Raw genomic sequence first — 16625 nt, 5'->3', positions numbered from 1 at the left:
TGTAAGGCTTGCCACCATTATTTGTGATCATGGTAATGATGATCGAATTGAGATTCTTATTGCCAAAATTTTTATGAGAAAAAATCGCGAAGATCAAATTAGCGTAAGATTACGTAATACAAATTTTATATGCAATTGGTCCTTTACCGCATGTCAAAACTTTCTTCTTTGAATGACGGACGACAACCACCCTCCTTGTTTTGGCTCGACTCTTGGCTGAAAACCCTAATCGTCATAATGGCAGCTTTGTCTTCTGAGTATAAGTCTGGTGCATCACAAAATTCAGCCAAATTGGAAGCATATCAAGAATCCTATCTTTACGTATTACTCTCTTCTTCTATACTCAAATTTGGAGGCCCTTTCACGTTGAAAAGTGGACGTCAATCTCCATACTTTTTCAATGCAGGCCTTTTTTGCACAGGAGAAAGCATTTCTACAGTTGCAAGCTGCTATGCACAAAGGATCATCCAATCTGGCGTACAGTTCGACGTTCTCTTTGGTCCTGCTTACAAGGTAAGTCTGGCATTGTAAACGGAAGCCGAAGTGAATAGATAATGGGCTGAAATTCTAATACATATCATCCTTTACATCTCTTGATCTTCCAAAGGGTATTCCTCTCGCAGCAACTGTTGCTATGGCTCTTAAATTGCATCATGGTATCGATGTAGGATTCTCTTATAATCGTAAAGAGGCTAAAACTCATGGAGAAGGTGGTACTCTGGTTGGTGCACCTCTTAAAGGTCGTGTATTGATCTTGGATGATGTTATGACTGCTGGAACGGCTATCAATGAAGCAGTATCTTTCATCGAAGCAGCTCAAGATGCCACCTTGGTTGGTGTATGCATTGCTTTGGATCGTCAAGAACGTATCAATGATCAAGATGAACGAAGTACTGTAGAAGTCGTTTCACAGAGACTCAATGTTCCCGTACTCAGCGTTGTTGGCCTAGACCAAATCATCACATTCATGGAAAGTCGTGGAGGGTATGCTACAGAAATTACTGGAATGAAAGAATATCGCAAACGTTACGGTGGAAGTTCATCAATCGCAAAATAGACGGAAGTAGAAGGCTCTTTGTCAGAAATAGTAGTCATTGTTTATCGGATGGGTATCTTTATTGTACAAAAGCTAATTATAAAGGGTATGCCGTGCATGCTGTCTGTCACGAGAAACAAAATGAGGAAAGATGATGTATCCGAGTGTCAGTGAGCTTTGTCATCTTTCACGTTGGCACAATATCTTTGAAAGCTCAGCTGGTGCTGTGAAAATAAATGATGAACCAAATGATTGTCAGTAATGATTCGGCTCGCCGGGGGTGAACGATAAAGCCTACTCACATGCATGTTTGAGCGGGGCTCCCTGTGTCTACTGAGTAGATCACTCGCCATGCTCGAAAAAAAGGGATTGTTCTCATCTTCGCTGTGTCGACCTCGAAGTAGGACTACTTACTGGACTATCTTTTCATTCGACGGTCTTCGTAAAAGACTTGCAAGCATTCTAGTGGAAGGAAAGAATGAGGCACTATCAGTATTATTGTTACGATGATCGTTGTCCGATGGAATCGATCAGTGAGAAGATTAAAAATTCATTGGGCAATCCGTTGTGCACGTCATCCAGACCTACTACATCCAAAATTAGCGTATTTGCATATCCTTCAAGACGACTTTCACCTTTCTTCTTCTAGGGACAATCTCGCCCGTTTCACTGTGGTCGAACAACAGGTAATCCGTTACAAGAGGTCACTTGAAAAGAAAGACTAATCGTCGGCCTTCGAAAGGATGCAAAGCCTGATCGAATGTAGTCACCGCTTGTCATGTCATCCGATCAGCAATCAAGCCACTTGAAGTGGATACTGCTTCCTTTCGGATAGCACAAACAAGCGACAAAGCCCTTTTTGAAGACAACGTGGCGATGCAACGTAGCCCTCCTAGAATGGATAAACTAGTTGTCATCATGGAAGTGTTTGAGTCGAATCGTATACGTACCCAAATCAGAGGAAGTTATACATGCCTGCTTTCGAGAGACGAAAAGAATGAATTGTCAGTGATTTCTCTTCGAGAAAAAGGCTCAAAGTATAATCAAGTCATACAATGGTAAGCTTGGTAAGGGTTATCCACAAAGAAGCGAAAAACTTCCTTTTCGGTAGCAGAACTGAAAATTGAGAATAATCATAAAAAGGGAACGAAAAATTGAAACTCACCTTATGTTGACGTTCTCATTGTGATTTCACATATTGGTCATCGTATTCAGGATCTACGATGGGATCTTTGCGTAATTCCCAAACGTCTTCGCTACTCTTTTCCAATCGTTTGCTAGCAGAATCTTCTGCTCTTTTGCGAATCCACTTTGCACGAAATTCTTCTTGGGTTAAACCTTTAAGCGTCAAACAGTATTTGAAATCTTCCATCTTTCCTTGACACTTGTTGATCGATCCATAACGATAGACGTGTCGGATTTGTGGACCCAGTGCTATAAAAATCATGAGATCGACAGAAGAATATCAGTAAGTCAAACTGTCAAAGATCAGGCTAAGAAATAATTCATCGCTCACCAAAACATGCAGCCCATTTATCGAAACAATTCATACAACTCGGCACTTCATCGAGGGGCATTGCTGCGGCTTGAATCAATTCTTCTTCTTGAATTGTTGCTTCCCATCTGTTGAGCTTTTTGACCGATGACTGGGAGCCAATGATTGTGTCATTCTCCTTGACTTCTTGAGCCATGAAGTAAGTCTATTAATGTGACATCAAGTCTTTGTTTGTTGAAAGAAGAGAAATTAGCTTTCCTTTGGCATCGAAAGAAGAGCGAAGATCGAGGAGTCAAGGAAATGCTTATATCCCTTCCCAAAAAAAAGATGCAAATGCAATTTTTAACATATTGTCACGTGTCGCGTTTGTACATTTGCACTTGTTTGTTGTCCTCCACCCACCCACCCTTACTGCCTGTATGCGCTGGGCTGGGCTGGGCTTATAGAGGCGAATAAAGGACCGTGCGAATTTGGCAAAATTGAACGGAAGATGCGCCCGAATCAAAACTTCCCTTGTCCTTATCCTGAATTTCGGCATTCTCTGACCAATACAGTTGCATAAAAACCTTTCTTCTTCTTCATACCATCACTACGTATCCTTTTAAACTTCTCATCTTTTCAAGATCCAGCAAAGATTTACAAAATGTCACAACATCCTCTTGCTAGTTCATTGCAAGCATGGAAAGAATTGGAACAATTGTATGCCAGCAAAGGCAAACAGATCAATCTGACTAAAGCCTTCAAAGATGATCCAAAGCGATTCGAAACGTATTCACGTTCGTTCAATTCTTCAAAAACTGATGCGTCCTTCTTGACTGATTTCAGTAAGAATTTGATCGATGATGAGATCTATAAAAAATTATTATCCTTAGCCAAAGAAGCAAAAGTTGAACAACAACGCGATGACATGTTTGCCGGCAAGCCGATCAATTCATCAGAAGGCAGATCTGTTTTACACATCGCATTGCGTGACTTACCACAAGATTTCAATCCTCCAGTAGAAGGAGTAGATGAAGTCAAAGGCGAATTGGAGCATATGAAGCAATTCAGCGAACAAGTTCGTAATGGTCAATGGAAGGGCTACACGGGCAAACAGATTGATACCATCGTAAATATCGGAATTGGTGGATCGGATTTGGGTCCCGTCATGGTTTGCGAAGCCTTGAAACCATATGCAAAACGTGATTTGACCGCTCATTTCGTATCCAACATCGATGGAACACACATGGCCGAAGCATTGCGTGCAAGCAATCCTGAAACAACTCTTTTCATCGTCGCTTCGAAAACCTTTACTACTCAAGAAACCATCACGAACGCAACAACTGCACGAGACTGGTTCCTTAAAAGTGCCGGTGACAAAGCTCATGTCGCCAAACATTTTGTCGCCCTTTCCACCAACGTGAAAGCGGCCACCGAATTCGGTATCGATAAGGCGAACATGTTTAAATTTTGGGATTGGGTAGGCGGTCGTTATTCACTGTGGAGCGCAATCGGCTTGTCCATTTGTTTGGTTATTGGTTACAACAACTTTGAACAACTCTTATTGGGAGCTCATGAAATGGATTTGCATTACAAGAACACACCCCTAGACAAGAACATTCCCGTTTTGTTGGCTTTGTTCGGTATTTGGTATACCGACTTTCACGGTTGCCAAGCACACATGCTATTGCCTTATGATCAATACATGTGCAGATTTGCCGATTATTTCCAGCAAGGGGATATGGAATCGAACGGGAAGACCATTACCAAAGATGGGGAACGTGTCAATTACGAAACCGGTCCGATCATTGCTGGTCAAGCTGGAACGAACGGTCAACACGCATTCTACCAAGAAATTCATCAAGGCACCCGCCTCATCCCGTGCGATTTCTTGGCACCTGCCCAATCCCATAACCCGTTGGGCCCACATCATGACATCTTGATCTCAAACTTCCTCGCTCAACCCGAAGCTTTGGCATTCGGTAAATCAGAGGAAGAAGTTAAGAAAGAATTAAGTGCACAAGATCAACAAAATTCATTCTTGGTCAAGTCGAAGATCTTTGAGGGAAATCGCCCAACAAATTCAATCATGTTCCCCAAATTGACACCTGCAGTTTTGGGAGCCTTGATCGCAATGTATGAGCACAAGATCGCAACGCAAGGTTTCATTTGGGGAATCAACTCATTCGACCAAATGGGAGTCGAACTAGGTAAAGTTCTCGCAAAGAAGATTTTACCCCTTTTGCAAGGTGGAGATGTCTCAAAAGTGGACGGCGCTGGTCATGATTCGTCCACGAGCGGATTGACGAAATACTACTTGACTCATCGACAAAAATGACTATACAGCAATCACGCCTCCCGATTTTGAGATGAATGTAGGTAAATAAAGCGAATAAGATTACAAGATTGATTTATGAATACATCAAGTCATTTCCAGCACTTAAAGCGTTCCTTTCGGCATCTTGCTGTTCCTCAATACCTTCCACCGTACGTAGAAGATCGCCCAATTGTTGATGCAATTTACGAATGACAACTTGATCTACAGGATTGATACCTGCTTCTACAGAAGATGATTGAACAAATTGAGCGAGTTCATTCTGATTGGATTCCAAATTGTCTGAACAGCAGCTTTTTATCTTTGAGGATTCTTTTTCGTTTGTAGTCACAGATCCAGTTCTACTAGCAGCACGACTAACTTTTGCGATCGCATCGCGTAAATCACGAAGTTCCAGTTTCATAGCAAAGAGGGCGATCCGACGAGCGTTTGTCGCTTTTGGCTTGTACTGACCTATGCTCACATCCCATTCGCTTCCTGTTGCATGTATATGACCTCCATTCTCCGCTCCGCCGATGCTTTCAGTGAAGTTCGAGCGGGAATCACCTGCACCGAAACCTTGTCGAAGTGTTCTAACGGCTCGTATATAGATTTGCAAAGCGGTCGAGACCAAGAGTGAAGCGCTTAATGAAGTGCTAGGATCAGTTCTGCACGTTGGACAAGAAGCACTACAAGCACATTGGGCGGCAACAGCTTGTGAAGCGGATAAAGTTAATTGCAAAGTGGAAGCTGCCCTTTTATTATCATCCTTGATCGGTAAAGGGTTATCGGCACATTGGTCTTCTCTTGTTTGACGTAAAGTGGCTCGCACATTGATCAAAGCTACACTCACGTCGCATAAACATGTACATCCTTTTCCGGTGGGATCGGGAACACAATGAACTCTAGTTGATGAGTTTTCGGAAGGTAAAGTGCGCTGTTGTACATGCGATTGTGGTGTTGCTTGTGTTACATTTGCATCATCCTTTCCGCAACAACAAGAGGTGCTCTTTTCAGGCTCGAAGACTGTTTGCATGCTCCTTTCTTGTTCGTCTCTCTTTCGGTTCATGGATGTTGATGAAATTTCATGACGCTCGTCAGTAAATGGTTCGGCCGCTTTTTGCTTATTCATCTTGTCCAAAGAGGATGCTGATTGAGCGCTGATTTGGTCTAACCAAGAAGAATCGGCCCACGAAAGATCGGCTGGAACGGCATAAGATGTGCTACCTTGCAAATTTGCCGTGTTTTGAATCGAATTAACGGAAGACGAAAGACTGGGCAAAAAGCTTTGTTGATGAATTTGAGCGTGCGTAACATCTTCTTTCAATGAACTTGCTGCCAAAGCTTCTAGCATTGCTGCTGTTAACCCATCTTCCGTATTGATTTCCAAGGTGTCCAAACTTTCCAAAAATGCTGCTAATCCCAGGTCTGACAAATTTGGTGCATCATCAATACTCGAAGGCCTTATTGTTTCAAACGTAGTCGTAGAGGAGGAAGGCGTCATTCCATGCGAAGAGGTAGCGACAGATTGATTGGAAGGTGACAAGGATTGCGAAGTGGGTTGAGCCGCATAATTGTTACGCAATTGAGCATTTTGAGGCTTTCCGACGTTGTAAATGTTGTTGTACTTTGGTGGAACGGCATTCAAAGGAGGCAAATTAGGCCATTGAGAGGAGGATGCAATGGCTGATGAATATGAGGCATTGATGGGACTAAATTTATTCGTCAAGCTAGATAGTGATCCATTACTTTGTGGTTGATACATTCCTGCTTCCGCATACGATCGTTCAGGATTGAAAGAGATGGTATTGCTTGTTAAACCTTTCGGAGTGATACGTGCCTGTTGAGGAGATTGATGAATCGTAGAAGATGAACTTTGCACAGGCGATGCATCTCCGGTCATTCTGCGTTTTTTCGGTCTCCCTATCGGATCTCTGACATCGTAACAACACATTATTTCTTCACGTTTACACCTTGCACAACCACCATCTTCGATTGCAGTTTTATCACATTTGATCTTTTTTGACCGACAAAAGTTACATGCCGTTCGGATAGGCAGATCAGTTGCAGTTGCCAACGGTTTTGGAGGACTTGAATGGTGTACGGATGACCTGCTAGGGCTAGATGGATGATTAAGGATGCTTGAAGGAGAATTGATTACCATCTTGATGTATTTGTTCACATTCGCGTCTGGAAGATTTTCGTGATACAAAAATAGTCGCCGAGCAGTCAAAATTGATAAGAATGATATACGTTTCTTGGTGATTCAAGTATCTTTTCTGATATTAATTTCCACCAACAGATCTGGAAGTGCCAAACGATTGGTAATGCCTCCTCAAATTATCGATGAGAAGGACAAGTGTATGGAACAAGAAAAAGTCTTTCCATATAATAAGCACAATATATGCACTTTTCGTTCAAAGGCTCCGGGCGCAAGAAAAGAAAAAGGAAGAATGCTCCGCGCGTAAGATCTTCGCACATTTTTCGGCTCTTAAATGCCAACAGACAAACGATCACAATGCAAAAAAAGATGTTGTTGAGGTATTTCATTACTTCTGTACAAATATGACACCCTCCTTTCGGAAAATACACAATATCACAAAACTCTCCAATCATCACCTAGAAGTTCTTCGTGAATGCTATAATGACGGATGATGTTTCCTTCTTGCGTACAATCTCCGGCAAGTTTGGGTGCTTGCCAAGTTGCCCAATATCTGCCAACTAATTCATCATTCTTTTCCATCCGAGTAGAAGCGACAAGTCTTGTAATCGGAAATGGACAATTCTCATCTATATCTTGTGGAATCGGTGCTTTACTCGCCAATTCCCACGTGGCCAAAGGTCTAGATGTTGGTCGGATAAGATCAGGCTCATAAATTGTGGTTTGCAATTTGCGCAATCGCCAATCGATTGTTATCGTTTGTAAGGCAGGTTTGGAAATGGACAGATCTATGCCGTTCAATAAAGATGTTTGATTGCTCGTTTTGCCAATCATCTCTTTGCAGTCTTTCTGTAAGGATTGATTTGCAATACTCGGTGATAGAAGTCGCATTGATCCAACGTACGGTTTGCCTATCCAAGCAAATATTGCTGTACTTGCACCGCTTGTAGCCAATGCTGTTATGCAAAGTCCAATTCGACCTGACCAACCAATCTCAGCAGGAGCAAGCAAAAGAGCCGGTGTCAATGTAATTGCTGCTGCCAACGAACTTAGGGAAAAGATTTTTAATCGGACAAAAGTTTTGCTCAGTGGTGCTGAATAGGTTGCCAATATGGAAGGTCCAACATCTTTGGCCGTTGGTTGGGAAAATAAATCATCTTTGGCCAATCCTTGGGAGAATGAACATGACGACGTGTGGAATGATGTTAACTTGATCGGATGAACGGCTCTCGGCTTGATAAATTTGGAAGAAGTCGTCCGTACTAGAATTGACTGGAGCTTTTGACAAGATCCTGGAATGATCGGATATCGTATCATCATCAATATTGATGATGAAAGAAGGAGTCAGGCAAACAACTCTTTTTTGACATTCTTTCTGCATGAAAAGTCACGCTAATTCGGCGTACAAGCGTAAGACAAAAGAAGAGTTATATAACCCAGCAGCCAACGATTTGATCCAGACTGACTACTGCGTACAAGCTCAGTCTATTCTGATTATATAACATCATTGTCCCAGAAGAAATGATGGCTAGAGATATCACAATAGAAAGGATCGTTGGAGGTACCGCATCAGAGAAGGTCGATAGAGGTAACACATCAGAAACTATTGGCAGAGGTACCGCATCAGAGAGTGTCGGTAGAAGTATCATGTCATAAAGGATCGGGAGAGGTATCACATCAGAAAGGTATATCAGAGGTATCTCAGTAGAAAGGAAAGTCAGATGTACCCCAGTAGAGAAAATTGTCAGATGTATCTAATCCAGAAGGACCGTTAGACGTATCCTATCTAAAGGGAACGTTGCACTTCCACAACATCCGTCTGTCACTGCATATTTGATTCTGATCTCCCTGCCATATGTTGTATGCTATCTGTGTGTGTATGCAAATGCTTTGTTTATGCAGGGCAATCTTACCGAACGCCCGCACCTTCTTCTATGTACGCGCTGCGCCTTAGTGTTCTTTGTTCCACATCAACACCTTCATCCATCATCATCATCATCTTCTTCTTCTTCTTCATAAAGATGGACGCCAAGTCACAACATCTTTCTGAATGGCTTAAGGCTAGACCGGATTTTCAGGATCCTTCCTCGGCAAGTTCTAGCTTGCCAGCTTTGTATGCCGATCTAGCCGCCCATCGATCATCGAACAAAGCATCTTACGAGGCAAGTCTGGAATGGTGGAGGGAATTGTTGAGCTCTGCATGTCTTGCAGGTGTTCTTGACAATCAGAAAGTATCCTCTCAAACAGCCAAAGGCAAAGAGCCAGAGACTTCAACAGCCGACAGACTCATTCTACATGTGAATCAAGCATTATTAGATGACCTAAGTTTGGACGACGTTGGTCGTCCTTTAGGATTGGGAACTGTGATCATGGAATTACAGCAGAGGAAAGAAGTTATTGAAATGAAACAATTCTTATCTTCACGTGCACGTTTCAAGAGACCATCATTGGGCCACCATTTGCAAAAATCAACAGCTTTATCTTCTCGTGCTGCATCGCTTGCTATGGCTCCTCTAACATGGGCAATCTCTCAATTATCGCTAAGCTTAGGCTTCGGAGAATCATCAAGTGACGCTAGTGATGAAGATTGGGAAAAGTCTAAAGGAAATTGGGTTGTGCTTGAGAATGTTGAAAGAGTCGCAGAAGCTGTTCTGGCAGCCCATCGTTCATCTCCACGAATATCTGCTTTGGATTGCTTGTTCTCACGAAGAACGTTTGTTGAAGAAGTTGTCAAACCTGCCATTGCAGCAACGCTTCCCGATTCATCAACTGCAAAGTCTAGTCTATCGGAAAGTGATTTGGAGGTGTTGCTGAAATATCTAGCACGGGATCGAAAAGTAGCACTTGTGGATAAAGAGGTGATCAAATTGGAGCTTGAACATGGATCGATTGAACCCGAATCAAAGATCACCGAACATGAGAAAGGAATCATGGATGTACGCGATACACATGCAAAAGTAGAAAAGCAGATTGAAGAGATTGAGAAGCGTATCAAAGAGCGGCAAAGCAAAGTGGAAAAATGTTTGAAAGAGAATAGCAAGTCACAAGCATTATCCTATCTACGATCCAAAAAGACCCTAGAAGCTTTGTTGGAGAAACGAGTTGGCACATTGGAAACTCTACATGGCATTTTGGTAAAGATAGAACAAGCGGCAAGTGATGTAGAAATCATGAAAGCTTATGAAACGTCTACTGCATCTCTTAAAACGTTATTGGGCGATGCACGCTTGCAACCTGATCGTATTGATGCAAATATGGATGAAATGCAAGAAACACTGGCGAGTGCAGATGAAGTTAGACAAGCAATCGATCTTGGAGCGCAAGGCATGCGACAAGCAAGCGGAGTGGAAGAACCCGATGAAGCTGAAATGGAAGCTGAATTGCTAGCCTTACAGAAAGAAGTTGAAACTGAAAAGAAGGACCGAATCGCAGAACAAGATGCTCAGAAAGCACAAGATACCCTACATAATGCGCCAGTACCCCCTCGAAATACCTCAGAAAAGCAAAGTACAAGTGCGACCGAGCCCAGTCCTATGAGCAAGGAAGCCATTGCAGAATCTTCATAGACGCATTATAGGATGAAAAACTTTATTGTATCGCTAAACTATATCAGAGAATATAAAACAATTTTTGGAGAGTTTAATGCGAGATGAATCAACGAAAGAGCTTACTTGTTGAGAGCATATGCTTCTTTACGGTCAACACCTCCCAAACCCTTTTGTGTTTGGGATAACCCGTAACTCTTGATACGAATAGCACTTGTTTCGATGAATCCGCTCGTTGCCTCTGGACTGAATCCTTCAACGGTGTCCATACTGGCCAACTCAGCACTGTACAAAGTCTCTGGGGAGGAACGACCGATGATCATTGCGTTACCCTTGTAAAGCGAAAGACGAACTTTTCCATTAACGGTGACTTGGGATGGGATGATGCAAGCACGAACGTAGTTGCATTCTGGACTGTAGAAGTAGCCGTAATACAACAATTCTGAATAACGCTTTGCTAAATCGTCCCGAACACGACGAACTTCTCTGTCCATTGTCAAACCTTCTAATCCAATGTGAGCAGCACGTAAGATATGATGACCAGATGCTTCGTAACATCCACGAGACTTTAATCCGATCAAACGATTTTCCACGATATCAATTCTGCCAACCCCGTGTTTTCGACCAACTTCGTTCACAGCCAAGAAAAGTTCAACGGCATCTGTGTAGGTTTTACCGCCAATAGTTGCTTTGGTAGGTAAACCTTTTGTGAATTCGATGGAAATTTCTTCGGGTGTATCGGGTGCCTTTCTTGGATCGGTTGTTAATTTCCACATTTCAGATGGTGGAGTTTGATCGGGATCTTCTAGAATACCAGCTTCATAACTAATATGAGCAGCGTTTTCGTCAGTTGACCATGGCTTAGACTTTGTTTGAACGACTGGAATGCCTTTTGAAGCAGCGTAATCCAACAATGCAGTTCTACCGGCAAATCGGTTGTAGAATTCAGGAATACGCCAAGGAGCAATAACCTTGATATCAGGCTTTAAACCGTAGAAAGCCAATTCGAAACGAACTTGATCGTTACCTTTTCCTGTGCATCCGTGTGAAACGTATTCGCATCCATTCTTTGCAGCGGCGGCCATCATTCCACGTGCGATAACTGGACGGGCAAGGGAAGTACCTAAAAGGTAAACATCTTCATAAACTGCATTAGCTTGAACGGCAGGGAAGATGAGTTCTTCGATAAATTCTCTTCGCATATCTTCCAAAATGAAACCTTTTGCACCGCATTTCATTGCCTTTTCACGAGCAGCATCAAAATCTTCTTCTTGACCGACATCAGCCATGAATCCGATTACGTCGTAACCTTCATCGATCAACCATGCCATAATACATGATGTATCTAAACCGCCAGAATAAGCTAATAAAACGCTTCCTTTTGCCATGTTGTAAAAGTGTGTAAATGTGATGGTATAAAGTGAGAAGGAGAGAGTTATAATTTAGTTCTTCTTATCTTAGTGCATTTCCAAATGCAGATAAACAGTCTTGAGTTTTCTTTCCTTTCCTGCAGTGTGACTCTTTTTTTTTCTCTTCTTTCTTCTTGCCGCACAGGCACACTCTTTCGCGTTGACGCGGTTCAAGCAAGTAGCGCATGACAAACAAAGAGAGTTAGAAGAATAAATGCAGCATGGTAAGGTGATTATGAAAATGAGAAATTATATATGCATTGAAATGATGAAGAAGCAAAAAGCAAACATTGAGAGAGCAGATACATGACGATGAAAAGAGAGAGGGAAACTTATTATCCAATCGGATATATGATGACTTGGATCTTGATTAGAAAGCAATAGCCATTCCACAAATCAAAGCAAAGAACATCGTCATCAGTCCAACAACTTGATTGGTAACAATAGTTTTCGTACCGGAACTTTGCAGAGAACCTGAATTATTCGAATCAGCTCCGTTTGCGGGTGTAAGAGAAGGTGAAGAAGCTGAAACACTGGCAGCCGCACTTGGAGAAGGCAAACCTGAACCTGCAGCCAATGATGAACCACTACCTGAACCAGAAAGAATTGAACTGAACAAAGGAGGAAGACCACCACCACTACCACCAGAAGATGAAGATGCACTTGCTGCAGCGGCTGTGTTTGATCCAATTTTAACCGCTCCCGAAGTGGTTGAAGCAGTTTGTGCTGCTTGTCCTTTCAATGCGGCAAAACCGACGGCAGCAGGAGAATATTGATAAACACTAAAGACGTTCTTGAGGAAAACATCTCCAACAATGAAATTAGGTGCTCCACTTCCAAGATCGGATCCCAAAATGCCACCTAAACAATTTTGTCCACTTGAATCAAGTGCACCTGCATTCATATCAGCAGGATTGATGGAATATTGTTGACCGCCAAAGGTTAAAGAGATGTTAACACTTGACGAACAAGGGATTGAATACATTCCCTGACTGCTTGAGCCAAAGCCACTGCTAACAGGATTTGCGCCTGGAACTTGTTCATAAATTTGTTCGGCAACACTTGGAGGTGCAATGATCAATGTTGTACCGGTATCAATAGCAGAAGTACCGTCTCCGTTAATGTTTCCATTTTGACCATCAACGCTAAGAGCTTGTAATGGAACGGTCCAATAACCTTCTTGATTAGAAAGGTCGACGTAATTGATATTACCCGAATATTGACTTTGATCAATTTCACCCAATGTGAAAACACCTCCGGGAGAGATTTGAGAATTTGAAGTTGCTGTTCTTGAGTTACGTGCTAATTGGAAAGTGAATGCGTTTGTCTTGAGCTTGTTTTGTTGTACCAAAACTTCCCAAAAAGGCGTTGCTCGTGATTGTGCAAGTGCTTGGAAACCCATTCCCATAATACCTGAAGTTGGTGCTTGTAAACTTTGAGGTGCTAATTGAGTGGCGACTGCAAATGTTTGATTATCGACAGTGTATCCTGCCAAAGAAACGGTATCAGCAGACAATGTACCTTTTACTGCTCCTGTACCATAAGTGATTTGGAATGGATTGCTGGATGCATGATAAGTGCTGGATGCGCTAGGGTTGAACAATGCAGATCCATCGCATTGTGAACTTGTACAATCCGTATCCACCAACCAGAAATCAGCACTACCCGTATCAAGGATTACGTCAAAATTTTGCTTTGGCGTTCCTACACTGACTTGGGCAAAGTAGAAATTATCTTGACCATAATCTGATAATCCGATAATTTGACGTTTTTGGAGAATTTGATTACGTTTCTCTTTTGCCTCTTCTGTTTTTCCCCATTTTGCTTGAACGTAATCCATTTGACCTTTAGCGAATGCAAAAGTTTCATCTGGATTATTGAAATCACGCTTTGAATTGTGAAACATTTCAAGTTTAATACTTCCACCTTCACTATCCAAAGCACGAGGAGAGAGTCCAGCTCCGAATTGATGATAAGAATTAAAGTGACTGTCTTGTGGCAAAACGATTGCATTAGCCGTTGCGGCCGCACCGAGAAGGGTTAGGATGGCTTTCATATTGAATGTTAAAGACAATAGGATGAAGAGGTGGTGGTGAAAGGATTGGAATGAATCCTTTTGATGTCTTTATGCAAACTTTCCATTATGGGTGGAGATTGAATCTCATGGATAATGAAATGGAATCCTGCATGATTTCAGTATCAAGATCGAATCCTCTTTACGGAAGTATAAACCGTGAATGAAATGCTTCTTTTTCGATTCAATAAAATGACGGGTGCATGAGAGGACTTTAGAAGCAGGAAAGGAAAGTCAACGGGAACACAATTGCACAGGCACGGCTTGTTCTAAAAAGATGATTCTTATGCATCATCACTGCACTTCATCACTCTTTCTTAGCAACATGTGAAATGCCGAATTGATTACGCACTCCCGCTTTGCACACAACACAGCCTTTGTTCTTCTTCTCGTATTTCTCCACTTTTCGATTCACTCTATCCCCCTTTATGGTTTAATGAATATCCCCTCTTCGGCAACTCCAGGCTAACGCGCTTTGTAACTTGCTTTTCGGCCGAAACTTTGCGATTGCTTATATAATCTCTCTAATTTTTTCCTCAAATTTATGCATGCACTACCTTGTCGTACAATCTTCTTGTTTTTTTTCCCGAATTGGCATATCACCTGTCAAAGTTTTTCACTTTTAAAGTTTTCATTGCCATCATCCATCAGACTGAGCAAAACAATTCATCATGCCTAGAGCTCCTTCTTCAACCAAAGGAAAGAAAGCAAGCAGATCTGGAAGGGGTAACAATAATGGCCTCAGACATGATCCTCTTGGTGCGCAAATGCAAGCCGATGAATTAACATCAAAATTTGGTACGGTTTCTGAGCCAGGTAGAAGGAATAAACAAAAAGAAGTTAGACAAACAGATGGAATAGAAACCGCAGATGAACCTTCTCTAAGGATAACGGGTGCTAAAGCAGGTCAATTCATCGATCCAAAATTGAGCAGAAATATCTTAAGATTGGCAAGAGAACAACAACAAGAGATCGAAGCAGAAGAAGCACAAGCTGGATTAACAGAAGCCGAAGCAAATGGCAAAACAGATTTCAGAATTCAATCAAAAATCACTCTTGATGATTCAGACGAAGAAGATGATGAAGGAGAGGAAGATGATGGAGAGCTAGATTCAAACATGGGAGATGAGGGAGAACAAGGCGAAGAAGCATATGAAGAACTAGAAATTGATCCAGAAGATGCCAAATGGATAGACAAATTTGCAGAGAACGATGACGAAACCGGAAGACCCGGTGCACCTGCAGGAGGTAACAAGACTTTGGCAGATTTGATCATGGAAAAGATTGAAGCAGCTGAAAGGCAAAATGCACAGGGCGGAATACACGAAAAAGCAGCAAGAGGAGCCGAAGGTGGCGATATGCCCATGCCACCCGGTATTAATCCAAAAGTGATCGAAGTGTATACCAAAGTGGGTGAGCTTCTGTCGCGATACAAGTCAGGCCCTTTACCCAAAGCGTTTAAAATTATTCCCTCTCTGCCTGCTTGGGAGAATATTCTCTATATCACCAATCCTCCTACATGGACACCACATGCTACTTTGGCAGCAACAAGAATATTCGTTTCAAATTTGAAAGCAAATCAGACACAGAAGTTCTTTGAGCTGGTATTATTGGATAAGATACGAGATGAGATTGCAGAAACAGGAAAAGCAAGTTATCAAATGTATGAAGCGATCAAAAAGGCATTGTTCAAACCTGCAGCCTTTTTCAAGGGAGTACTCTTTCCATTATGCGAGACAGGGTGTACGCTCAAAGAGGCTGCAATCATTTCCAGTGTTTTAACAAGGGTCTCTATTCCAATCTTGCATTCTGCTGCTGCTTTATTACGATTAGCAGAGATGCATTATGCTGGACCGACTTCATTATTCATTCGAGTCTTATTGGATAAAAAGTATGCTTTACCCTACAAAGTTGTTGATGCTCTTGTTTTCCATTTCTTGCGTTTTTCCGATCCAACAATGGGCGTCGAAAGAGTGGAAGGAGGTGGTAGAAGGATGCCGGTTTTATGGCATCAAAGTTTGTTGGTCTTCAGTCAAAGGTACAAGCAAGATCTCACTCCCGATCAAAAAGCAGCTTTGGTCGATCTTTTACGAGTTCAATGGCATGAAGGAATCAGTCCGGAAGTACGACGTGAATTGAACAGCGGAAAAGCAAGAGGAGAGATGCTCGACGAACCTGTGGACGAAGACGATGATGATATGATGTCAGTTTAAGCACTTTTATCTCAAACACAATTGTATAGTACCGCACATACCATCTATAATCAATCGTATCATATTGAAAGTTGTGATACCTCTGATGATGAACCTTCCTGTTGTGATAAATCTATCCTTCCTTTCTGATGTGGTACCTCCGACGGTCCTCACCGACGTGATACCTTTACCAATCCCTTCTGGTGTTTTAATTCTACCGATCCTTTCTGATGCGGTACCTCTACCTTTCCTTCCTCATAGGATACCTCTACGGATCCCTTCCGATACGATACCTCTGCTCATCCTTTCTAATGTATTACCTCTACCACTCTTTCCTAATATAATACCTCTGACGGCTCTTTCTGATATAATACTTCTCCCCTGATCCTTTCTGATATGATACCTCTAACGATCCTTTCT

The 16625-nt window shown here is 42.2% G+C and overlaps 9 protein-coding genes across 9 annotated transcripts; 4 read left to right on the top strand and 5 right to left on the bottom strand.

The window, feature by feature from the left end:
- Positions 1–237: 237 nt before the first annotated feature.
- On the top strand, positions 238–1057 carry FA14DRAFT_119152 (orotate phosphoribosyltransferase; the record flags this gene model as incomplete). The annotated part of the gene is made up of 2 exons (XM_025496338.1): positions 238–513; positions 608–1057. 2 exons carry the CDS (start codon positions 238–240, stop codon positions 1055–1057), a joined length of 726 nt encoding a protein of 241 aa, XP_025357801.1.
- Positions 1058–2261: 1204 nt separating this feature from the next.
- FA14DRAFT_130164 (uncharacterized protein) lies at positions 2262–2921 on the bottom strand (the record flags this gene model as incomplete). The annotated part of the gene is made up of 2 exons (XM_025496904.1): positions 2553–2921; positions 2262–2470 (listed from the first exon to the last, which is right to left on the bottom strand). Coding segments are annotated over exons 1-2 (384 nt in total), but the record flags the coding sequence as incomplete, so codon positions are not given.
- Positions 2922–3033: 112 nt separating this feature from the next.
- Positions 3034–4899, top strand: FA14DRAFT_14605 (glucose-6-phosphate isomerase). The gene has a single exon (XM_025497299.1). It carries the CDS (start codon positions 3175–3177, stop codon positions 4846–4848), a length of 1674 nt encoding a protein of 557 aa, XP_025357799.1. The 5' UTR covers positions 3034–3174; the 3' UTR covers positions 4849–4899.
- FA14DRAFT_14583 (uncharacterized protein) lies at positions 4769–7108 on the bottom strand. The gene has a single exon (XM_025497292.1). The coding sequence runs from the start codon at positions 6986–6988 to the stop codon at positions 4922–4924; it is 2067 nt and encodes a 688-aa protein (XP_025357798.1). The 5' UTR covers positions 6989–7108; the 3' UTR covers positions 4769–4921.
- A 245-nt stretch (positions 7109–7353) lies between these two features.
- On the bottom strand, positions 7354–8373 carry FA14DRAFT_159524 (uncharacterized protein). Its single transcript, XM_025498259.1, has one exon. The coding sequence runs from the start codon at positions 8300–8302 to the stop codon at positions 7421–7423; it is 882 nt and encodes a 293-aa protein (XP_025357797.1). The 5' UTR covers positions 8303–8373; the 3' UTR covers positions 7354–7420.
- Positions 8374–9081: 708 nt separating this feature from the next.
- FA14DRAFT_114188 (uncharacterized protein) lies at positions 9082–10440 on the top strand (the record flags this gene model as incomplete). The annotated part of the gene is made up of 2 exons (XM_025496038.1): positions 9082–9198; positions 9247–10440. Coding segments are annotated over 2 exons (1311 nt in total), but the record flags the coding sequence as incomplete, so codon positions are not given.
- On the bottom strand, positions 10333–12101 carry FA14DRAFT_14533 (argininosuccinate synthase). Its single transcript, XM_025497272.1, has one exon. The coding sequence runs from the start codon at positions 11916–11918 to the stop codon at positions 10653–10655; it is 1266 nt and encodes a 421-aa protein (XP_025357795.1). The 5' UTR covers positions 11919–12101; the 3' UTR covers positions 10333–10652.
- Positions 12102–12309: 208 nt separating this feature from the next.
- Positions 12310–13779, bottom strand: FA14DRAFT_118879 (Asp-domain-containing protein; the record flags this gene model as incomplete). The annotated part of the gene is made up of 1 exon (XM_025496320.1): positions 12310–13779. One exon carries the CDS (start codon positions 13777–13779, stop codon positions 12310–12312), a length of 1470 nt encoding a protein of 489 aa, XP_025357794.1.
- Positions 13780–14573: 794 nt separating this feature from the next.
- Positions 14574–16293, top strand: FA14DRAFT_14478 (Bystin-domain-containing protein). The gene has a single exon (XM_025497254.1). It carries the CDS (start codon positions 14685–14687, stop codon positions 16224–16226), a length of 1542 nt encoding a protein of 513 aa, XP_025357793.1. The 5' UTR covers positions 14574–14684; the 3' UTR covers positions 16227–16293.
- The last annotated feature ends 332 nt before the right edge of the window (positions 16294–16625 follow it).

This window comes from Meira miltonrushii (assembly GCF_003144205.1).
Source record: "Meira miltonrushii strain MCA 3882 unplaced genomic scaffold FA14scaffold_1, whole genome shotgun sequence".
NCBI classification, from domain to species: domain Eukaryota; kingdom Fungi; phylum Basidiomycota; class Exobasidiomycetes; order Exobasidiales; family Brachybasidiaceae; genus Meira; species Meira miltonrushii.
Note: the sequence above shows the minus strand (reverse complement) of the source record. Positions and strands in the feature narration are given on the sequence as shown.